The sequence below is a fragment of the Oncorhynchus mykiss genome, chromosome 13, assembly GCF_057628025.1.
Source record: "Oncorhynchus mykiss isolate SJ-2025 chromosome 13, ASM5762802v1, whole genome shotgun sequence".
Taxonomy (NCBI): domain Eukaryota; kingdom Metazoa; phylum Chordata; class Actinopteri; order Salmoniformes; family Salmonidae; genus Oncorhynchus; species Oncorhynchus mykiss.
This window is the reverse complement of record NC_143034.1, coordinates 57,825,129-57,849,734: the sequence shown is the minus strand read 5'-3', so window position 1 is coordinate 57,849,734 and position 24,606 is coordinate 57,825,129. Positions and strand designations below refer to the sequence as shown.

The following is a 24,606-nucleotide window of genomic DNA, read 5'->3' as shown; positions in this document are numbered from 1 at the left end:
GTTTCAGTTCAGCAATAGTCTTGGGATGCCTGGTGTGAACCGCTCTCTTGAGGTCATGCCACAGCATCTCAATCGGGTTGAGGTCAGGACTCTGACTGGGCCACTCCAGAAGGTGTATTTACTTCTGTGTTTTGGGTCATTGTGGCATCCCCCAACTTCTGTTGAGCTTCAATTGGCGGATAGATAGCCTTACATTCTCCTGCAAAATGTCTTGATAAACCTGGGAATTAAATTTTGTGTCGATGATAGCAAGCTGTCCAGGCCCTGAGGCAGCAAAGCAGCTCCAAACCATGATGCTCCTTTCACCATACTTTACAGTTTTGATGAGGTTTTGATGTTGATGTGCTGTGCCTTTTTTCTCCACACATATGTTCCTTCCAAACAACTCAACTTTAGTTTAATCTGTCCACAGGAATTTTTGCCAGTAGCGCTGTGGAACATCCAGGTGCTCTGTTGCGAACTTCAGACGTGCAGCAATGTTTTTTTTGGACAGCAGTTGCTTCTTCTGTGGTGTCCTCCCATGAACAGTGTTTTACGTATCGTAGACTCGTCAACAGAGATGTTAGCATGTTCCAGAGATTTCTGTAAGTCTTTAGCTGACACTAGGATTCTTCTTAACCTTATTGAGCATTCTGCGCTGTGCTCTTGCAGTCATCTTTGCAGGACGGCCACTCCTAGGGAGAGTATCAGCAGTGATGAACTTACTCCATGTATAGACAATTTGTCTTACCGTGGACTGATGAACATCAAGGCTTTTAGAGATACTTTTGTAACCCTTTCCAGCTTTATGCAAGTCAACAATTCTTAATCTTGGGTCTTCTGAGATCTCTTTTGTTCAAGGCATGGTTCACATCAGGCAATGCTTCTTGTGAATAGCAAACTCAAATTTTTATAGGGCAGGCCAGCTCTTACCAACATCTCCAATCTCATCTCAACCTACAAGGCGAATGTTTAAATGATGTACTCAATATGGACAAGAAAAATACAATACTTTGTGTGTTATTAGTTAAAGCAGACGGTGTTTGTCTATTGTTGTGACTTGGATGAAGATCAGATCTAATTGTATGACCAACTGATGCAGAAATCCAGATACATCCGAAGGGTTCACATACTTTTTCTTGCCACTGTACATATGGCCTCCATCCCAAATGGAAACCCTATTGCCTATATAGTGCACTACTTTTGACCAGAGCCCCTAATGATGCTGGTGCCAGTGACTGACCTACGATCTGGATGTGAATGTCAGCCTTGTCCTGCATGTTGTCTATCTGGACAGACAGGGTGTACGTCCCAGAGTGGTCCCTTTCTGCCGAGCGGATGAACAGGATGGTGTCAAAGTCACTGGTGCGGATGCCCACCGACTTATTCTCCAGGGGCTCACCATCTTTCAGCCAGTTGACCACGGGGCGAGGCTTTCCCTGGGGAAACAGAGGGGTGATATGGTCAGTGAATGAAAATGACATTTATTGAATTAAAGAGTGAGATGCTGCTACAGGAGAAGTGCAGGAGAAACACCCTAAAGTGAGAAAGGTGTAGACTGGCAAGAATACCCCATTTTCTGATTGGTTTGTTTTTGCATTACAGGACAATGATTGCTCTTCTTTTCACACACTGAGACCCAGCTAACATAAAGTCAGCCCTGCCTCTAGCCTGGCGAAGATTACTGTGTGGTGCTAGGTGTTCTCAGACCTGGAAGGGGATGACCAGGTTGATCTTCTCGCCCACTTTCCTGATGAACTTGGTTCTTAGCTGGCGAGGCAGGCGGATCTTTGGGTACTCTGAGACATGGAGGGAGACAAAGAGGAATGTCAACCTAGAAGTAATGGAAGTGGCTGTGTATACCGTGTGTGTCAGAGGTCTATGGAGAAGTGTGTGTGTGTGTGTGTGTCCATGCATGCGTGTGAGTCTGACCCATGATCTCTCTGATGATGACAGACTGTTTCATGATGCAGGGGGGGCTGCGTCCAGCGATGTTCATAGCCACCACTCTGAACAAGAGCTTCTCTCCTGTTGGCAGCCCCTTCACACGGTACGTGTTCTTGTCCACTGGCTCCTTATTGGCTCCTACCCAGTTATCCTCTGAGGGATGGACCAATAGCAGAAGAGTATTCATTGTCATCCACTTGGAAATTAGATGTTTTATAGGAATTCTATGGGAGCGATTAGTGAATTAGAAGGAATAATAATGTTATTGAACAATCCCCAATTCTTCCTTTACCTCCTTCTTTGCACCACTCGATTATGTACCCGTCAACGCCCCCTGCTCCAACCCTCTCTGGAGGACGCCACTTCAGGGCACATGTACTGTCTGTCACATCCTCCACCGTCAGACGAGTGGGCTCACTGGTAGGGGCTGAGAGAGAGAGAGAGAATAGTTAAGAGGAGAGGAAGACCAAGGTAAGTTGTATAAGTAGAGTATCAGGAAATTGAAAGGCTTCTCTCCACTGCTCTAGTAATAAGTGTCTACCCACCTATGGGCATGAAGGGCTTTGAGTTGCCGCTGGGCTGGGAGATCCCGATCCCGTTGACAGCAAACACTCTCATCTCATAAAAAACACCCTCAATCATCTTCTTAGCCTCGTACGTGGTTGACTCAAACACCTCAAAGTTCAGCTTGGTCCACCTGGAGGAACCCTGCTTTTTCCTCTCCATCAGGTAGCCTGCGAGTGACGTCATCACAGAGCGACATTACATCATTACAGACCGACATTATCACAGTGACATCATCACAGAGCGACATTACATCACAAAGCGACATCATTAGATCTTACCAATGTAATGAGAGAGGTTAACAGAAGCCTGTTAACCCAGAGGAAAGAGAGTCTGATAGCTCAACAGATAGATGTAAAAATAGGAAAGGTGCACCTTTGATGGGCGCACCCCCGTCAAATTTGGGGGGATCCCATGTAATGGTGGCTGTGTCCTCGCCAACTCCCATACATCTGACGTTCTCTGGAGGGTTAGGCACATCTGGAGTGGACAGGGGGAACAGTCAGGACAGAACATAGAGGTGTTCTCACCAGCTCAGAATGGGTTCTAACTTAATGCCACATCTATTATTGAATCTCTCTTAGTGAATTGTTTTTACATATATATTGCATAAGACGGGAGAACAAGACACAGAGAGAGAAAAGGGAGAGAGCAGGGAGATGTGGGGGAAAGAGGAGAGGAGTGTAGAGAGAGAGAGTAGAAGACTGGAAAGAGAGAGGAGAGTGAGAGAAGGAGAGAGAGTACCACTGACCAACAATCTTGACGGTGAGCTCAGCCCTGTCCTCTCCGGCTGGGTTGGTCACTATGATGGAGTACTGGCCTTCGTCTGGCCGCTCCGCCCCCTCAATGACAAAGCTGCTCAGAGTGGTCCTGGTTTCCACCCTCACTCTGCCCTCCGCCTCCGATATCACCTAGAGACAGGAACAGGGAGGGCACTTAGACAACTGGACTGACACTGTCTGGTGTTTCAGCTACTGGGTGTAACCTGGATGGCCTAATGGTTGGTTAATGTGAGTGACACCTTGCCTTCCTTAGAGAGGCATGCTGGGGCAGGGGTTTGATGTGTGTGTGAGGAGGATGTAACAGAAAGACTAGATCCTCACAGTGTCTCCTTTCATCCAGCACACAGTGGGGGCAGGCTCTCCTGTGATCTCCACATCAAGGCGGAGCTTGTTGCCAGCCACCACAACAATGGTGTTCTTGCTGCCCGTGCTACTAGTGTCCAGGTGGATTTTGGGAGGGTCTGTGAGGGGCGGAGGAATGTCAGAGAGGGACAGGTGGTCCTGGGTAATTATCACAGTATTAAATACACTGTAATAAATAGGTAATGCCAACGGATGGTAGGTGACAATAGCCACACCTACCTTGGCGTGGAACATATTCGATCTTGATTTCTGAGATTAACAGGGAAAACACATGAATCAGTATCATTTAAAATGCAGGCTCTGCTTCATTGTACTCAGTAAAACTCTCTCTTTCTTGCTCTCTCTCACTCACCAATGAAGTTGAGTTTAGCGGAGAGGGAGAGTGCGTATCCTTCAGGGACAAAGGTGTAGTTTCCTTCGTCCTGCGGCTTCACATCATCAATCGTCAGCTTGTGGATCCTGGAGAACCAACGGCAACCCAACGTTACCAAGGAGACAACAGACACTCGCAGTGACCCACAATTATGCAAAGCACAGTTACCCTGGCAACATGCTTCATTATGCAATATCAAGTTAAAAAACGCATGGGAAAGCTCTCTCCCTGCATGACCAGTGTTGCCATGGTAAAACACCTGCCATGGGTGGGTCTAGCTAGTGAGAATATGTACTGTACTGACAAGATCCCATGTAGACAGAGAATTTGAGGATGTTCAGGCCTGTCTGAAGTTACTGCAACTCAATGAGGACCCCCCCCCCCCCCCCCGCAATGTGATGCCATACCTTCCGATGTGTGACATCTTGATGCGGTTGCCGGGTTTGACCTCCACACCGTCCTTGAACCACTTGCCCACCACCTTCTCATCAGACACCTCACACTTGAACATGGCCTGTTCACACGCCTTCACCGACAGGTCAGCTATACTCTGCAGAACCTCGAGCTCCTTGGCTGAGCACCAGGGGTAGAGATGAAGGGAAGGAGAGAGAAAGAGAAAACAGAAAGAGACAGCATTTCAGACTCTTCCAAAAATGAAGTTCATAAAACATTTCCTTAGTGTACTGTATGATATCTGGAAGTGGTACCTTCCACTTCCAGTTCTCCTTTAGATTCTCCCCCATTAGTGTAAACATAGTACATTCCGATGTCCTCTATGGTTGCTTCATTGATGACCAGAGTGTGTTTCTTCCCATCCTTCTTTATCCTGTACTTCCCATCCTTTGTCAGCTCAACGCCATCTTTCATCCTGAGCACGGGTGAGACACACAGACATAGAAATAGCGTTTAACAGCAGTGAGAGACACATACAGTGGGGAGAACAAGTATTTGATACACTGCCGATTTTGCAGGTTTTCCTACTTACAAAGCATGTAGAGGTCTGTAATTTTTATCATATGTACACTTCAACTGTGAGAGACGGAATCTAAAACAAAAATCCAGAATATCACATTGTATGATTTTTAAGTAATTAATTAGCATTTTATTGCATGACATAAGTATTTGATCACCTACCAACCAGTAAGAATTCCGGCTCTCACAGACCTGTTAGTTTTTCTTTAAGAAGCCCTCCTGTTCTCCACTCATTACCTGTATTAACTGCACCTGAACTCGTTTCCTGTATAAAAGACACCTGTCCACACACTCAATCAAACAGAATCCAACCTCTCCACAATGGCCAAGACCAGAGAGCTGTGTAAGGACATCAGGGATACATTTGTAGACCTGCACAAGGCTGGGATGGGCTACAGGACAATAGGTAAGCAGCTTGGTGAGAAGGCAACAACTGTTAGCGCAATTATTAGAAAATGGAAGAAGTTCAAGATGAAGGTCAATCACCCTCGGTCTGGGGCTCCATGCAAGATCTCACCTCGTGGGGCATCAATGATCGTGAGGAAGGTAAGGGATCAGCCCAGAACTACACGGCAGGACCTGGTCAATGACCTGAAGAGAGCTGGGGCCACAGTCTCAAAGAAAACCATTAGTAACACACTACGCCGTCATGGCGCACGCAAGGTCCCCCTGCTCAAGCCAGCGCATGTCCAGGCCCGTCTGAAGTTTGCCAATGACCATCTGGATGATCCAGAGGAGGAATGGGAGAAGGTCATGTGGTCTGATTAGACCAAAAAGCTCTATTTTTGTCTCAACTCCACTCGCTGTGTTTGGAGGAAGAAGAAGGACGAGTACAACCCCAAGAACACCATCCCAACTGTGAAGCATGGAGGTGGAAATGCTTTTCTGCAAAGGGGACAGGACGACTGCACCGTATTGAGGGGAGGATGGATGGGGCCATGTATCGCGAGATCTTGGCCAACAACCTCCTTCCCTCAGTAAGAGCATTGAAGATGGGTCGTGGCTGGGTCTTCCAGCATGACAACGACCCGAAACACACAGCCAGGGCAACTAAGGAGTGGCTCCGTAAGAAGCATCTCAAGGTCCTGGAGTGGCCTAGCCAGTCTCCAGATCTGAACCCAATAGAAAATCTTCGGAGGGCGCTGAAAGTCCCTATTGCCCAGCGACAGCCCCGAAACCTGAAGGATCTGGAGAAGGTCTGTATGGAGGAGTGGGCCAAAATCCCTGCTGCAGTGTGTGCACACCTGGTCAAGAACTACAGGAAACGTATGATCTCTTTAATTGCAAACAAAGGTTTCTGTACCAAATATTAAGTTCTGCTTTTCTGATGTATCAAATACATATGTCATGCAATAAAATGCAAATGAATTATTTAAAAATCATACAATGTGATTTTCTGGATTTTTGTTTTAGATTCCGTCTCTCACAGTTGAAGTGTGCCTATGATAACAGACCATTACATGCTTTGTAAGTAGGAAAACCTGCAAAATCGGCAGTGTATCAAATACTTGTTCCCCCCACTGTACACACACACACAAATGCCACAGCAGTAACAGAAATTGATTGATTTAGTTACTTAGTCATTTGATTAAAAAGGGTATTAGAATGAGTCCCTCACCATTTGACGTTGGCTCCTTCCTCTGACACCTCACACTCAAACTCCACCTTCTCTCCCACCACTACATGCACATCGTCCAGCAGCTTGGTGATGGTGACCGGGGGCTCTGTGGATAGACACAGACGTCAACACAACTCATGCACCTCATACAAACACCATGGGGAAGTTACACATACACAACCACACTTACAGGAAAATTCACCAACAAAGACTTGATCACTCAACACCAAAGTAAGCAGAAGAATAAAAAGGAAGAAGTAGAAGAATGATGAAGCTGAAGATTTCATGGCACAGCACTGTATACTGTGCTAACACAAAGACACGAACACCTAACATGTACCAGTCCACACCAGGATTCGATACCATGTTTCACAACAACACAATGTCCTCCATAGTCTCTGTTAATACTGCTATAGAAACAGAGAACTGAGCTGTTGTGGTACGGGGGAGACAGTACCTCAGGTCTCCGGGAAGGTGACATCAACATCACTGTGTCAATGCGTGATGCTAAGCTAGCATCCGTTAGCCGCCGTCATCTACATCCACCTCCCTCTGACCTCCTCCTTTTCCGCAGCAACCTCAGCAGATGATAGACATCAACTCTGGGATCTAAGTCACGGCACCACTGAACCCGTCCGTCGCGGGCTCCCATACAGTACCATGCTCACAACAACAACACAACAACGTACTCAGAAGTTTCCAAAAGTGCTATACCGCAAAAACCCTGGATTTTTTTTTGGGGGGGGGGGGGCAGTACTTCAGTTCTCCAGGAGGAGAATGAACTGTGTGATCGATGCTCAGCTAGCTTCCACTAGCTTCCATCCGCTAAACACACGTACACCTTCTCTCACGTTAGACACATCAACACGTACGGCATTGATATAAACACTGACAGAAGCAATAGGGACGTCTAAATACACACAACAACATTCTGTGGTTGTTGCACTGGAATGGCGTCTGTGTGGGGAAACTTACCCGTTGCTGTACGGTCGGATAAATGCAAAAACAGCATGAAATGAATGGGCACAGAGAGAGAGCAAAGCGCATGATGGTTGAGGAGCAAATGCATCTTTGCCCCTCTACCCAAAATCAACGAGACACACAGAACACGCATAAGACACGCTACAAACTGGACAACAAATACAGGACAACAACGTTGTGCAAACTTACTGTTCATAGACATTAATACACACATACATATAAACATTGAGACATGTACTGCATACACAGTAAATGTTGACAGACCCTACACACTCAAAGACACTGAACTAAGCAGAGAACAACTCCCTCCCCTCAAACACCCTATGTAAAGATGCTGAGTGTTTACCTTTGACAAAGACTTCAGTGAAGCTCTTCTCCTCTCCCACAACACACTCATAGGCTGCATCGTCAGACAGGTTGCACTTGTTGATGGTGAGTGTCCGTTTGTTGCCCACGCACTCAAACACATACCTGGCATGACAGACAGACAGGGGCAGAGAGAGACACTGGCAGAAAACAGTGAGGACAGACAGACACTAGTGACCGAGTGTCGCTCACTCAACTCATCGACAAATGAATGACTCACACGCTCATATAGTCAAATACACACACACACACGTCAGTCTCACTTGGCAGAGGGTTTGATCTCCACTCCGTTCTTCAGCCATTTGACCTGAACGTTGGGGTCATGGAGCTCAACATGCATCTGGGTCCTCTTGCCCTTGTCCACAGAGTAACATTGCTCTAGCTTCTTCAGGAAGGCTGAGGGAGGGAAAGAACCACTTATGTCTCCAGCTTTTACACACCAGACACAACAACCAGAATAACCCAAGCAACACTACACCAGACTACCTCCCTTTCAGAGCCCCTCAGGCATTCACTATAATAAAGCATTCCCTGTACCAAACACTCTCAAGTAGAAATGCCCACAGCTTGCCTACTTCCTCCTCCAGTATCCCCCCCCTTTCTCTCCCCTCACCGTCACTCTTCTTGGGTTCCACCTTCTTCATCTTCTTCAGTCTCTTGAGCAGGCCCCTGAGGTCTGTGATGCCGTAATCAAAGGCAATCTTCTCATAGTCACATGGCTTAGCATCCTTCAGGATCTCCCACACATCCACTTCCTCTTTGGGCTCGTCCCTCGCCTTTTTTTCCCTGAAAGAGAGGGGGAGAGGAGATTGATTGTGATTGTGTGTGTGAGAGTATGTGTGATTGCTCATAATGGAGTTAACTCCACTCCTACCTTTTTTTGAGGAGGGCACTGAAGTCCAGGTCACCTGCATCCTCTCCTGCATCTCCCCTGGGGACAAGAAAGGTTACGAGTGGGAGAATTAGGTTTCCTACAGTGTTAGGTCAGGTTAGAGGAGTCGGTCATTTCAAACATAACATACAGTATACAGTACATACAAATATACTTGTTGTCTATTAAGGTTTCACATAAGATCAATCAACAATGAATAGCTGTGCTATTTCAATGCTATAGTAGTGAATCATTGTTTATTTACAAAAAATATGGAAGTGAACGAATGGTACTGGACATACAGTAGATGGTACTACACTGCACTCTGCTAAGACGAACACACACACACAAACATCCACACCCAAATTCACTTTCCCTGACGTAAAGACACCAACGATACAGTATTGAAATAAAAGTTATAACAACAGGGCCGGAATTCCCAAATACACACAAATATACAGACAGTACACTGTGGTTGCACAGTATCGCACAGTGTCTGTAGCCATGTCTTACCCTTTTTTGGCGCCTTTTATGCCTCTGATAACACAAAACAGGATGGTAATGAGTGAGCATATAGAGCATTGTGGGAATCAATACGGTGCATACTGACACTTTGCCCGCCTAAATTCAATGGGACATAAAAAAACAGCATACTAGTGTTCACACACACACCCCCACACACACACACACACACACACACACATTTGAACATTCAGTATTGACCTCTATTTGTTACTGTATGTAACCCAAACACAGATACACTGTACATGTACAAGGCTGTACATTGACATATATATACAAGGTAAATACTGTGTAAATGTACACGCACAGGTACTGCTGATACACACCCACACAGAGCTTTTCTTACACTCACATAAAGATCCACACATATGACACCTCATGATTGCATCTCTAATGTATGTAATCCATGGGAAATATACACTAGTTCCACTTGAGGCCTTGTCAATGGGCCAGACGTACAGTACCAGAAATAGCCTCACATGACAAAGAACACATGAGGGGAAGCACAGGCTATTTCACATCTGAACACACACAGTGGACAGATGAAGAATTACAAAGGTGGGAATATGGAAGCACACGGAAGGGAATCCCAAATAATATATTCAGAACACACACAATGGATTCAGGTTCTGGAAGAAGCTTAGGACAAGGCTGCCTTATAACAGAGAGGCAGCAAGGCCAGACACAGAATCGCTGAGGAGGTAGATGGGGGTACACACGGATGAATCGCAATGACTGGATTCTCCATACTTACTGACAGTGGGAGTTGGAACGCAAAGACCGCCACATACTGTGGCAAGGTCAACACTAACCCATCCAGCAACCTTTGGGGTGTTGAAGGTTTTTTGGCATCTTGGGTTTTCACAATTTAATTCAGGCTTGTAACATCTATTTTTTCATATCTTTTCATTCTCTTTTTCTTTTCTTCATACCAAAATTCACAAAATAAACACAAAAAGACAATCTGAAATGGTCCTTTGCACGTTGTGCCTCCTGTCTTACCCTTGCTTTTTTGTATTTTTGTCTGATCAGGAGAGGAAATCATATTTAAAACAGTAACTAGAGTGAACTGACTGGCGGCAGCACTATGCCAACAAACACAGAGGGATTTTCTACAGCTTCACAGCGAGAGACAGAGCTGCTGCACACATATTGAAACACAAGTCTTTGGAGAGAGGGAAGAGAAGACACGAATACAGACATACAGGGATATACATAGTGAACAGACACAGAAATAGAAACATATGGACAAAATGTACAACTTAAACATAAAAACACACAAACATAGTCACAGAGACACACCAGTAAGTCATAGAAACACACCAGTAAGTCACAGAGACACATCAGTAAGTCACAGAGACACACCAGTAAGTCACAGAGACACACCAGTAAGTCACAGAGACACACCAGTAAGTCAGAGACACACCAGTAAGTCACAGAGACACATTAGTAAGTCACAGAGAGACATTAGTAAGTCACAGAGACACACCAGTATGTCACAGAGACACACCAGTAAGTCAGAGGCACACCAGTAAGTCACAGAGACACACCAGCAAGTCACAGAGACACACCAGTAAGTCAGAGACACATTAGTAAGTCACAGAGACACACCATTAAGTCACAGAGACACACCAGTAAGTCACAGATACACACCATTAAGTCACAGATACACATTAGTAAGTCACAGAGAGACATTAGTAAGTAACAGACACACCAGTAAGTCACAGAGACACATTAGTAAGTCACAGAGGCACACCAGTAAGTCACAGAGACACATTAGTAAGTCACAGAGAGACATTAGTAAGTCACAGACACACCAGTAAGTCACAGAGACACATTAGTAAGTCACAAAGACACATTAGTAAGTCACAGAGACACACCAGTAAGTCACAGAGACACATTAGTAAGGCACAGAGGCACACCAGTAAGTCACAGAGACACATTAGTAAGTCACAGAGACACATTAGTAAGTCACAGACACACCAGTAAGTCACAGAGACACAAATAGACATGAATGCACAGATAAAGACATAGAAAAGGCAGATGTATAGTACAATGACAGACATACAGTGAAGCCAAAACGCACACAGACAACGTGACTGACACAGATATACCAAAGACACCTACAAACACAGATATGTGAGCCAGAAAGACAGTCAGGGGAAGATATACTCACAGTGGGACAGATGCCCGGAGGCAAAGATAGAGAGAATAACCAACATATGTGAGGTGGGAGAGAAAGACAGAGGATATGTTGAATGGAACCACCCTGACAGTCACACTCACGATCGCTTGAAGGAATCCAGGATGTTGGCGGGCTGCTCCTCTTGTACGGCTGAAACATGACAGAGGGAGGGAACTGTGAGAGGAACACTGGACTAACTGACAGACAGTTGAAAAATCAGGATGAATAATGGACTGAGTACTGACACTGAAACACATATACAGTGCCTTGCGAAAGTATTCGGCCCCCCTTGAACTTTGCGACCTTTTGCCACATTTCAGGCTTCAAACATAAAGATATAAAACTGTATTTTTGTGTGAAGAATCAACAACAAGTGGGACACAATCATGAAGTGGAACGACATTTATTGGATATTTCAAACTTTTTTAACAAATCAAAAACTGAAAAATTGGGCGTGTAAAATTATTCAGCCCCCTTAAGTTAATACTTTGTAGCGCCACCTTTTGCTGCGATTACAGCTGTAAGTCGCTTGGGGTATGTCTCTATCAGTTTTGCACATCGAGAGACTGACATTTTTTCCCATTCCTCCTTGCAAAACAGCTCGAGCTCAGTGAGGTTGGATGGAGAGCATTTGTGAACAGCAGTTTTCAGTTCTTTCCACAGATTCTCGATTGGATTCAGGTCTGGACTTTGACTTGGCCATTCTAACACCTGGATATGTTTATTTTTGAACCATTCCATTGTAGATTTTGCTTTATGTTTTGGATCATTGTCTTGTTGGAAGACAAATCTCCGTCCCAGTCTCAGGTCTTTTGCAGACCATCAGGTTTTCTTCCAGAATGGTCCTGTATTTGGCTCCATCCATCTTCCCATCAATTTTAACCATCTTCCCTGTCCCTGCTGAAGAAAAGCAGGCCCAAACCATGATGCTGCCACCACCATGTTTGACAGTGGGGATGGTGTGTTCAGGGTGATGAGCTGTGTTGCTTTTACGCCAAACATAACGTTTTGCATTGTTGCCAAAAAGTTCAATTTTTGTTTCATCTGACCAGAGCACCTTCTTCCACATGTTTGGTGTGTCTCCCAGGTGGCTTGTGGCAAACTTTAAACGACACTTTTTATGGATATCTTTAAGAAATGGCTTTCTTCTTGCCACTCTTCCATAAAGGCCAGATTTGTGCAATATACGACTGATTGTTGTCCTATGGACAGAGTCTCCCACCTCAGCTGTAGATCTCTGCAGTTCATCCAGAGTGACCATGGGCCTCTTGGCTGCATCTCTGATCAGTCTTCTCCTTGTATGAGCTGAAAGTTTAGAGGGACGGCCAGGTCTTGGTAGATTTGCAGTGGTCTGATACTCCTTCCATTTCAATATTATCGCTTGCACAGTCCTCCTTGGGATGTTTAAAGCTTGGGAAATATTTTTGTATCCAAATCCGGCTTTAAACTTCTTCAAAACAGTATCTCGGACCTGCCTGGTGTGTTCCTTGTTCTTCATGATGCTCTCTGCACTTTTAACGGACCTCTGAGACTATCACAGTGCATGTGCATTTATACGGAGACTTGATTACACACAGGTGGATTGTATTTATCATCATTAGTCATTTAGGTCAACATTGGATCATTCAGAGATCCTCACTGAACTTCTGGAGAGAGTTTGCTGCACTGAAAGTAAAGGGGCTGAATAATTTTGCACGCCCAATTTTTCAGTTTTTGATTTCGCAAGGCACTGTACACTACCTGCTTTGATACATTCTGTATCAAATATTGAATGACTTACTGACAAACTCACTGACCACAGGTTAAGTGACAGATACATGACTAAATGGCTGACGATGATGGCCTGGGAGGGACCCACCTTCCACTGTTACTTCAAATGTACAGCTGTCACACTTGTCTTTGGAGGTGACCTCACAACGGTAGCCACCTGCGTCTCCTTCCACTACTTTGATGATGCTCATCTCATATGTGTAGACCTGGTTGAGATGGCGAGAGAGGAAGACATACACTCTTAAAATATATACATGCACACACAGTACACACACACACACACACACAGTACACACACACAGTACACACACACACACACACACACACACACACACACACACACACACACACACACACACACACACACACACACACACACACACACACACACACACACACACACACACACAAAAGAGTAACACAGATGTACAGTAGACTTTCACTTGTGCAGGTTTGAGAGAATGTGAAAACAGTGACACACACACACACCTTGGAGTTCCTGTCATAGGCCTCTTTAAACTGCACGTGCTTGCCAGCCTTGCTGCCCAGGTCCAGCCACTTCCCTTTCAGCCATTTCATGTTGGGCTTCCTCAGCAGGTCAGATGAGTCCACTTTAGCCACAAAGGTGACGTTCTTCCCTGCCACCCACAATTTACATCAGCAATCAGAAATTCTGACCTCTGGATAATGGTGTTTTTACGGTTGTTATCCATGATCCGTATGTGAGTGTCAATCCAAACTTCAGAGTGCTACAGTATGTCAGAGAGGGGCAAGAGGGCAGGGGTCTCACCTTTGATTACTGTAGTGCTCTCTGGCCTCTCTACAAATAGTCCGGTCAGCTCGGACTGCCCTCCTTGGACAGTCTCTAAAAGTAGGGAGAGGTCATAGAGGTCAGGGGTTAGAATAAGGTCATTGATGACTGCTCATCAGACATCATAGACACAACACCATCAGTGAACAGACAAGTAGAGGCAGAAAACCAAACATTAGACCAAAGCACCTAACCTTTGTTTATAAATGCCATTAATTTATGAATATTTTGTCTACTAGGCAGCAAGATCAAAGGTCAGAGGTAAAGCTTGTCTTTGTTCACCCTGTGACTTATTGAGACTTCTTACATCCACATTTAGCAACAGCTTTTCTCAAAGACAGAGAAAAGTGCTGTGGCATGTGTTTCCACTCCCTGAAATGTCTCCATTATTCTAATGGATGATCATGAGAAATCATGACAATGACATCAGTCTTGTATTTAACTGAGGGTCAGTATCCAAGCGTCTAGTCAACACCAGAAGAGGGCCTCTAACAGCAGTAAGGTAAGCCCACCTGGGAATGAACAAGGAACTAAAAACACATCTGAAGACGTGTTTATCCATCCCTTTCCACTAGTCTTCTCCCACTGTGACAAAAGTAAATATAGCTCTTTAATGTTGTGATATTATCAAAGCATGACTGCTCGCTCCTGTTCCTTTGCGTGCTCCCTCCTTTTCAAAAAAAGGATTGCATTGTTTTGTGTCAGCAGATAGACAAATACAAGCTTAAGTATTTGTTTGTCTTACCATCATCGGGCAATTCTGTATCAGGGAGAAAGAGAGAGAGAGAAACACAGCGAGGGAACACATTAGCTGCAGTATCTTTACTGTAATCTGAAGGATGAGCGTTTACTGAGCAGCTATGAAAACCTGACCTGCAGGTGCTCTCTCACACACACTTAATGTCTCTCTCTTCCCTCTCTAACTTGGATGAACATTTCCTTTCTTTTCAAAATGGAGGTAAAAACTAGACGGTTAATGAGTTATTTCCTCACTTGTCAAATTCAAACCAGTTGGTGACACTGTACTCATCATTACTATTATTATTATTATTATTGAGAATTTAGGGGAATTATTAGCGGTGCAAACGGAACACAATTGATTTGTTCTCTCACCTTCTGATTCTGACAAGAGCTCTATGGAAAAAGAGAGTTTATAAGCATAGAGAAGCAGGTAAAAAGCCATATCGATTGACCAATCGATTGGGTGAAAAGGTTGTCGAGAGAATGGAACAAGGGTCAAGAATCAAGTGAGGTCATGCACCTCCATAAACTCTGCTTTTATGGGCTCAGTTAATTTGATTGGAATCAAGTGACCCCTGTGCACAGATCCAGGCTCAGTTCTCTAGTGTGATTTAAATCATTTCAGTAAGAATGTGAATAGGTCAAGCTGATCCTGGACCAGCACCCAAGGGACACTTTTCCTTCAGCTCTTTACACCATTTCACTCTCACATTGGAAAGTCGCTGCGGTTTGAAACTGTGAGAGGTTGGGAGTGCAGCGATAAACACCTCAAATGGAACAGCAGAACCGGCATCCATCAAAACCATAACAATTCTTCAGTAAGATCATTTTGGAGGATAATGTGTATTATGGGAAATATTACTGTAGGTAAATATCACGTAATTGATTATTACTGTAACACTTCAGGAACAGATAATACCTTGATATTTCATATCAACATCTTTTGCAATACAGTGATTAATGATAAGGGATATGGTATTGTGCAGGAACAGTATTTGAACTAACGCAACAAAACAGCAAAACGTATCATCAACTTATCCTTCTATTAAACCATTACCTTAGTAAGTGCACACATACACACTGGTCACGATATATACTCAGAGTAAATATATACAGTATATATCATTTTGTAATTTGTAATTTAGATTACGTTTTCACTCTGCATCAATTTCGAGTCAAGGTCATTTGATGTTTAATACAATTCCTTCACTTGGATGCTTTGGCGAAACCATGATACTGTATCATGTCATGTCTAATCTCAACAGATGTTTTTTGCCAAAAACATGAATATCATATTAAGCACTAAAAATCATCTTAAGTCTATTCATAAGCAATAGAAAAATTATGATTTTATGCCATTTTGCCAATATGATCTTTATGTTTTTGGGAAACTCACCGCTGATCTCTAGTAATTAGTATCAGTCGGCGCTGATATCACAACAACTATCTGTCAGACTGATTCTCTGGGTCTAACTCCTCAACAGATGATTCCTAAAGATCTCTACATAAATTATACAGTATCCATAAACCCATCAAATAGGCCTGCAGGATCTTTTCCATTACTGACGGCCATCGCCAGAGCAATCCCAGGATTCAGTAGTCTCCGTTTGTCAGTCCACCGTGACGGACGCTCAGGTCACCGTCACACCGTGCCGTGACTGAGACTGACAGACATGCACGTTAACCAGGTGATTGACAGGAAGCAGGGAAGCATACAAACACAAACACAGAGGGGGAGTTGTGTATTGTTTCCTTTCCTTACCATCTCTGCACTCACTTCCCTCTGAATGAAAAGAAACAATTGGTACATAGACATTAGTACTGCGGACAGCGAAGGGTTAAACAACAACCAAATATACTGTCCCTGTGACTGGAGAAAAAAGTTGTGGATATATGAATATACGAAATACTAGATCATAAAAACAAGACATACAAACATACATAGGCTTACCCATGATAACACTGGCATACATGCTGGTTTATACAAATACACACAAACGCAGAATGCATTGATACATTTGTGCATTCATACAGTCACTGCACTACAATCCTTTTTGTTACAGTACCCTTCCTTGTCTCAGGGTGCTTCACCTCTAATAAAAGAAAGTAAAAGGATTTATGGTTAAGTATGAGGAGAATGCTAATATATACAGTACTCGTCAAAAGTTTCTTTATTTGTACTTTTTTTTATAAATTGCAGAATAATAGTGAAGACATCAAAACTATGAAATAGCACATATGGAATAATGTAGTAACCAAAAAAGTGATATATTATATTTCAGATTCTTCAAAGTATCCCCCCTGTGCCTTGATGACAGCTTTTCACACTCTTGGTGTCACGCCCTGACCATAGAGAGCTGTTTATTCTCTATGTTGGTTGGGTCGAGGTGTGATTTAGGGTGGGTTATCTCGGGGAATTGTATTTCTATGGTGGCCTGATATAGTTCCCAATCAGAGGCAGCTGTTTATCGTTGTCTCTGATTGGGGATCATATTTAGGTGCTTTGTGGGATCTTGTATTAGATATAGTTGCCAGCGAGCATTATATTATTATTAGCGTCATGTTTTGTTTGTTCGTTTTGTTCTTTGAAGTTTTCATTTCCAAAATAAAGGATGGAAACATACCACGCTGCATCTTGGTATACTCCTTATGACGAACGTGACACTTGGCATTCTCTCAACCAGCTTCATGAGATATTCACCTGGAATGCATTTAAATGAACAGATGTGTCTTGTTAAAAGTTCATTTGTGGAATTTATTTCCTTCCTAATGTGTTTGAGCCAATCAGTTGTGTTGTGACAAGGTAAGGGTGGTATACAGAAGATAGCAAAGGGAAACGACAGTCATTATTTTAAGACATGAAGGTAAGTCAATGCAGAACACTTCAAGAACAGTAGCAAAAACCATCAAGCGCTATGATAAAATTGGCTCTCATGAGGACTGCCACAGGAAAGGAAGACCCAGAGTTACCTCTGCTGCAGAGGATAAGTTCATTAGTGTTAAATGCACCTCAGATTACAGCCCAAATAAATGCTTCACAGAATTCAAGTAACAGACACACCTCAACAAGAACTGTTCAGAGGAGACTGCGTGAATCAGGCCTTCATGGTCGAATTGCTGCAAAGAAACCACTACTAAAGAAGAACAATAATAAGAAAAAACTTGATTGGGCCAAAAATCACGAACAATGGACATTAGACTGGCGGAAATCTGTCCTTTAGTCTGATGAGACCAAATTTTAGATTTTTGGTTCCAACCGCCATGTCTTTGTGAGACGCAGAGTAGGTGAACAGATGATCTCCGCATGTGTTGTTCCCACCGTGAAGCATGGAGGAGGTGGTGTGATGGTGTGGGAGTGCTTTAATGGTGACAGTGTCTGTGATTTATTTAGAATTCAAGGTACACTTAACCAGCATGGCTACCACAGCATTCTGCAGTGATATGCCATCCCATCTGGTTTGCGCTTAGTGGGACTATCATTTGTTTTTCAACAGGGCAATGGCCCAAAACACACCTCCAGGCTGTGTAAGGGCTATTTAACCAAGAAGGAGAGTGATGGAGTGCTGCATCAGATGTCCTGGCCTCCACAATCACCCGACCTCAACCCAATTGAGATATTCTGGGATGAGTTGGACCACAGAGTGGAGGAAAAGCGGACAAATAGTGCTCAGCATATGTGGGAACTCCTTCCAGATTGTTGGAAAATCATTCCTCATGAGGCTGGTTGAGAAAATGCCAAGAGTGTGCAAGCTGTCATCAAGGCAAATGGTGGCTACCTTGAAGAATCTAAAATCTAAAATCCATCTATTTTGATTTGCTTAACACTATTTTGGTTACTACATGATTCCATATGTGTTATTTTATAGTTCTGATGTATTCACTATTATTCTACAATGTAGGAAAAATATAAATAAATCATGAGAAGGTGTGTCTAAACTTTCACTGGTACTATATATGCAGAAGCACACACTGAAATACCCACACCCACCCACCCAAAAGACACTTCTGCAAATATGTATACAAGATACAAACAAACAAGTAAAGGCTAATACACAGTGCATTCGGAACCTATTTAGAGCCCTTCACTTTTTCCATATTTTTTGACGTGAGAGCCTTATTGTAAAATGGATAAAATCATTTTTTTCAATGGAAACAGGATGCACCTGAGCTCAATACCGAGTCTCATACAAAGGGTCTTAATACTGATGTAAATAAGGAATTTCTGTTTTTTCTTTTAAAGAAATTTGCAACAATTTCTAAAAACCTGTTTTGCTTTGTCATTATGGGGTATTGTGTGTAGATTTTTATTTAATCAATTTTAGAACAATACTGTAACGTAACAAAATGGCGATCCTCCTGCATACTTGCATCAACTTTCTAATTGTGAGGCTGCACACGTCTGTATATTTTAGCTTCTCAACTATAGATGATCGCCATTTTGCCTAGCTTATTGTAGTTGCATACAGCGTAGGGTGTAAATTAAGGCTTAACACATTGACTGAAAAGCTCTTACCCTCTGTGGCTGGGCCTGTGTTAATGATGCAGGCTGGGCCTGTGTTAACGTTGCAGGCTGGGCCTGTGTTAATGTTGCAGGCTGGGCCTGTGTTAAGGTTGAAGGCTGGGCCTGTGTTAATATTACAGGCTGGGCCTGTGTTAATGTTGCAGGCTGGGCCTGTGTTAATGTTGCAGGCTGGGCCTGTGTTAATGTTGCAGGCTGGGCCTGTGTTAAGGTTGAAGGCTGGGCCTGTGTTAATGTTGCAGGCTGGGCCTGTGTTAAGGTTGCAGGCTGGGCCTGTGTTAATATTACAGGCTGGGCCTGTGTTAATGTTGCAGGCTGGGCCTCTGTTAATTAAAATATGATTTTAATGTTAGCATGATGCAACTTGTACACACAAACAGGGCCGGCTCCAGGCATAAGCGTCAAAAGCGGTCACTTACGTCCTCACACCTCGTGCACTCAAGGTTTAAAAAGGCTTCCAAAGTTTGTAATTTCCACTTTAAAACGTCAAACTTGATTTGCCTTAACGTAAAGTGTATCCCTACAAAATATATCCATGAATTATAATCAACATAATAATTCACATTTTCAGTTACTGCAGAATTATTTTACTGCTGTAGCAATCTGGCTCAAATTAAGATCCTACATGTACATATACACTCTCACATAAAGTACTCGTATACCCACAAGCAAATGCCTCCACCACCTCTCTGATGAACCGTAGATAACACACTGACTTCAACTTAATGCTGTGTGTGTTATACATTGAAGGACCATATTAAGCCAGAACAGCTCTTACCCTCTACAGCAGGTTCGCCTTCTGTCAGATTAACAAGGCTATCAGGGAGGACGACTGGACTTCATTGTTGAATAGAACTGACATGATGCACAGTGTACACATACAGCATTCTCACAATATATGCAAACTTACCGTGTACACACACAACAACCCATGTGCTCGTGCTGCATACACTAATTTATGTAATTCATTCAGCCACAAAAACTTTTCCCCTCTATAGCAGGCTGGGCCTCTGTTAATACACACAAATGGATTTCAGTAGGAGGTACTGGACTTAAGTCCATATTGGAGATAGCATTATGTACAGACAGTCACGCGCACATACACACGCTGACACACACACACACGCTCACACAGACATACAAAAACAGATACAAACATACAACACGGACAAAAACCTATACCTGCACACATCCACATGCAATACATCCACAGATGACACAACAGAATAGCTCTAACCCTCTTCAGCAGGCTGGGCCTCTGCCACTAAAACGAGAGGATTTCAGTGTGGAGTAAGTGTGTAATAAAGGTGGTATACTGCAGTAGCAGACACTCACACAAACTCACACACTGAGTACAAGGAAATACACATCCGAAACGTTTCCTGAACAATCCTATTGTTTGTTGAGCAAACTCACAATCCTATTGCAGCTGGTAGTTTTACAAATGTACGTTGATCCAACAGATTTTTTTTTTTTTTTTTACAGCGTACACACACATAAAATAAAAATAATAAACACACTCACACAGACCACACCACACACACCCCATACACACACGCACGCCCAGATATACACACGCACCCAGAAACACACACTCCAGTGCTTGCCAAAATAACCCACATAACAAACATCACCTCAACATTAACATAGGTAGTTCTTACCAACTGATTGGTGACCTGTTATCTCAGGTAATAAAAAACCCCAGTAAGAATCAGAAGAATCATGACAAATATATCATTTAAATGAATATAGTCTGCTTTGTCAGGCATAAACCAGTAGGATATTGTAATAGGCGTGAATATAAACGTGTGAAGCCTAAGTTAAGTGTAGTGGTGTTCTATCTGGTCAACACTGTCATGGTGCGTGGTGAGAATCATGCATGGCCACTCGGTCTCATCCCCACAGAAAGCTACTTCTGTGATTGGTCTTAGAGGCCTTACCATGATCCTCCGCTGGCTTCGCTGAGTGAGGGAAAACTGTTAACCGACATTACATTGGAATGATGAGGGGATGGTTATGCCCTACTGACTAACACAAACACACACAAAGGGACACAGGTTAAAACACACACACACACACACACACACACACCCTGTTCTCACCCACCCTTATCTGTAAATAAAAGAAAAAGAAAAAAGAGAAATTGAATCAGACATTGATTTTAGTATAGGCCTAACCATTCATCGAAGTATTTCATGTATACGTATTTGTCATTCATTTGTTATGAGTGGACTCACCAGCAGGTGCTGCTGCAACCTTATCTGTCTTGGCCGCTACAATTAAAGACAAACATATACAATAATGAATAACTAGAAAGCAAAGGTTAGATTCCAACCATATCATCTCGAAAACATCATGAACCATTAAACTTACAATATATATATATATTTTTTAATTAAGTTTTTATTTATTTTACCCCCTTTTTCTCCCCAATTTCGTGGCATCCAATTGTTAGTATTGTTGTCTCATCGCTACAACTCCGAGTACGGGCTCGGGAGAGACGAAGGTCGAAAGTCAAGCATCCTCCGATACACAACCCAACCGCACTGCTTCTTAACACAGCGCGCATCCAACCCAGAAGCCAGCCACACCAATGTGTCGGAGGAAACACTGTGTACCTGACAACCCGGTCGCGGCTGGTTACGACAGAGCCTGGGCGCAAACCCAGAGTCTCTGGTGGCACAGCTGGCGCTGCAGTACAGCGCCCCTAACCACTGCGCCACCCGGGAGGCCAATTTACAATATAGTTAAGATAATATAAAATAATCACCACTGTGAATTACCAATATTTGACTTCACACTGTGCAAACATGCATACATACAAACATTCACAACTTATTTGAATGCATGTGTATTATGTAGAAGTCTAGATATGCATAATCCACGCATGCACACAGCACTGTAGTGTAAATTCAGAATGTTGATACATTAATGCATTCCCATGTACATTGTACATACAATATTATACCGGTACGTAGACACATAACACATAAGTTCATACGATAAACAAATACATATTCTAATGTAACCACAGAGGAGTTGCACATTCACTCAACCTTGCTTTGTGCAGTTCTTACCAATTCCTTCCGGCTCTGCCTCTGGCAAAGAAAGAGTATTGGAATTGGAGTCAATGTAAGTACACTGTATATAGAAAAAGGTTGGCATTCACTGGGATAACTCATGTACTGGAGGCAGCTCTGCCGTGTAGTCACTAGCTGGCACAGCCACAAAATCATAAAATAATTAACCCTAACATTAACCACACTGCTAACCTTACGCCTAACCCTAACCTTAAATGTATTTTTACAATATATAGCTAATTTTGACTTTGCAGCTGGCCCATCTAGTGGATATCACTCAATTATGCCTCCAGGACAAGATTCATCCCAAAAAACATCAACATGTTATAGAAACAGTTGCTACTGTGTATATGTTCTTGATAGAGATGGGAAGTTTTAAAGAGAAAATAATTTTTATTTTTATTTCACCAGATAGGCTAGTTGAGAACAAGTTCTCATTTACAACTCCGACCTGGCCAAGATAAAGCAAAACAGTGCGACACAAACAACAACACAGAGTTACACATGGAACAAACAAACATACAGTCAATAATACAATAGAAAAAGTCTATATACAGTGTGTGCAAATAAGGGAGGCAAGGCAATAAATAGGCCATAGTGGCGAAATAATTACAATATTGCAATTAAACACCGGAGTGATAGATGAGCAGAAGATGAGTGTGCAAGTAGAGACACTGGGGTGCAAAGGAGCAAAATAAATCAAATAAATAACAGTGTGGGGATGCGGTAGTTGGATGGGCTATTTAAAGATGGGCTTTGTACAGGTGCAGTGATCTGTGAGCTGCTCTGACAGCTGGTGCTTAAAGTTAGTAAGGGAGATATGAGTCTCCAGCTTCAGTGATTTTTGCAGTTCGTTCCAGTCATTGGCAGCAGAGAAATGGAAGGAAAGGCGGCCAAAGGAGGAATTGGCTTTGGGGGGTGACCAGTGAAATATACCTGCTGGAGCGCATGCTATGGGTGGGTGGTGCTATGGTGACCAGTGAGCTGAGATAAGGCGGGGCTTTACCTAGTAAAGACTTATAGATGACCTGGAGCCAGTGGGTTTGGCGATAAATATGAAGCGAGGGCCAGCCAACGAGAGCATACAGGTCGCAGTGGTGGGTAGTATATGGGCTTTGGTGACAAAATGGATGGCACTGTGATAGACTGCATCCAATTTGCTGATTAGAGTGTTGGAGGCTATTTTGGAAATGACATCGCCAAAGTCAAGTATCGGTAGGATAGTCCGTTTCTGAAAAATATCAAAGAACGCAGCCTCAAGACTAAGATGCTTTTGATAGGGTTTAAGACCATCAAAGTACTGATATCTGAGATAAACAATACAAGGGTGCCTAATGAATGTAGAGATTAAGACTTACTTACTGAAAAACGAACTGAACCACACAGTAATGGTAATGATCTCTGTCTCAAACTCTGGCCGGACACATGGATCTGCCATCCAAAGCTATGATTTGTACAGACAGTGTCCTTGTTCAGAGCACCTGTTAAAGTGATAACATAAATAGTCTCAGTGCCTTGGGATTTGTAGTGAGCTAAATCCATTAAACTACCCAACCACAGAATGTAGAACATGAACCAAGTCTCCCGAACCATCTCCATCTGATCAATCACAACTGACTTTTCAGAACTATTGTCCCATAAGTATACCGAACTGCGATTCTGAGATTTCAGCCTTGGCCTTGACACTCTGGTTGTGCTGAATGACCCTGGCTGTGTTCTCAGTGTTGGCATACTGAGCAGCTGACACGTCTATTTTTGAAAAGGTTTATTTTTCAGGCAGCAATATGTTAGCGTTCTCAGCACATCTAGTTTTATTCCTGGCAACACCCACTGTCTTAGGTCTCAGGGGGTCTTTGACACGCAGGGCATTAAAAGCCTTCTTTAGCCCAGGTTCTGAGCCTTTTTTAGCAGGCCCAGTCCATAGATGGAGGGTAAGTGGGTCAGTGAAGTTCTGGTGCTCCATTCGCTGCTCAGTCCACTATTGTTGACTGGGATGGGTGTTATGCACCATTGAGCACATGGCATGAGACGGTAAGCCCCGATGACAAGGCCTTGTGTACTAAGCTGGCACAAAGCATTTGTTTAACCACCCATCATGACATTGTTAAAGGACACAGGATGAGTGGCTGTTGTGAAGCACGGGAAAAATATGGAACATGTAG

General features: G+C 43.3%; 1 protein-coding gene across 5 annotated transcripts in view; it reads right to left on the bottom strand.

Annotated features, from left to right (window-relative positions):
• The window catches only part of LOC110486653 (myosin-binding protein C, fast-type), a 47,965-nt gene that overhangs the window by 9,472 nt on the left and 13,887 nt on the right, over nucleotides 1–24,606 (bottom strand). The window contains exons 2-25 of one of the 5 annotated variants that reach the window (XM_036941368.2): nucleotides 16,608–16,628; nucleotides 15,218–15,238; nucleotides 14,850–14,864; nucleotides 14,084–14,158; nucleotides 13,783–13,931; nucleotides 13,382–13,499; nucleotides 11,625–11,673; nucleotides 8,820–8,876; nucleotides 8,559–8,731; nucleotides 8,209–8,341; nucleotides 7,926–8,050; nucleotides 6,599–6,704; nucleotides 4,716–4,876; nucleotides 4,416–4,581; nucleotides 3,988–4,094; nucleotides 3,855–3,884; nucleotides 3,594–3,733; nucleotides 3,242–3,401; nucleotides 2,866–2,970; nucleotides 2,472–2,660; nucleotides 2,219–2,353; nucleotides 1,912–2,079; nucleotides 1,690–1,778; nucleotides 1,223–1,418 (exon numbers count right to left, since the gene is read on the bottom strand). In XM_036941368.2, coding sequence (XP_036797263.1) covers nucleotides 1,223–1,418; nucleotides 1,690–1,778; nucleotides 1,912–2,079; nucleotides 2,219–2,353; nucleotides 2,472–2,660; nucleotides 2,866–2,970; nucleotides 3,242–3,401; nucleotides 3,594–3,733; nucleotides 3,855–3,884; nucleotides 3,988–4,094; nucleotides 4,416–4,581; nucleotides 4,716–4,876; nucleotides 6,599–6,704; nucleotides 7,926–8,050; nucleotides 8,209–8,341; nucleotides 8,559–8,731; nucleotides 8,820–8,876; nucleotides 11,625–11,673; nucleotides 13,382–13,499; nucleotides 13,783–13,931; nucleotides 14,084–14,158; nucleotides 14,850–14,864; nucleotides 15,218–15,238; nucleotides 16,608–16,628 — 2,688 coding nt within the window. Of the gene's footprint in view, nucleotides 1–1,222; nucleotides 1,419–1,689; nucleotides 1,779–1,911; nucleotides 2,080–2,218; nucleotides 2,354–2,471; nucleotides 2,661–2,865; nucleotides 2,971–3,241; nucleotides 3,402–3,593; nucleotides 3,734–3,854; nucleotides 3,885–3,987; nucleotides 4,095–4,415; nucleotides 4,582–4,715; nucleotides 4,877–6,598; nucleotides 6,705–7,925; nucleotides 8,051–8,208; nucleotides 8,342–8,558; nucleotides 8,732–8,819; nucleotides 8,877–11,624; nucleotides 11,674–13,381; nucleotides 13,500–13,782; nucleotides 13,932–14,083; nucleotides 14,159–14,849; nucleotides 14,865–15,217; nucleotides 15,408–16,607; nucleotides 16,629–24,606 lie in introns of those variants that run through there. The other 4 variants (XM_036941370.2, XM_090196895.1, XM_036941371.2 and 1 more) reach the window with 4 other exon arrangements.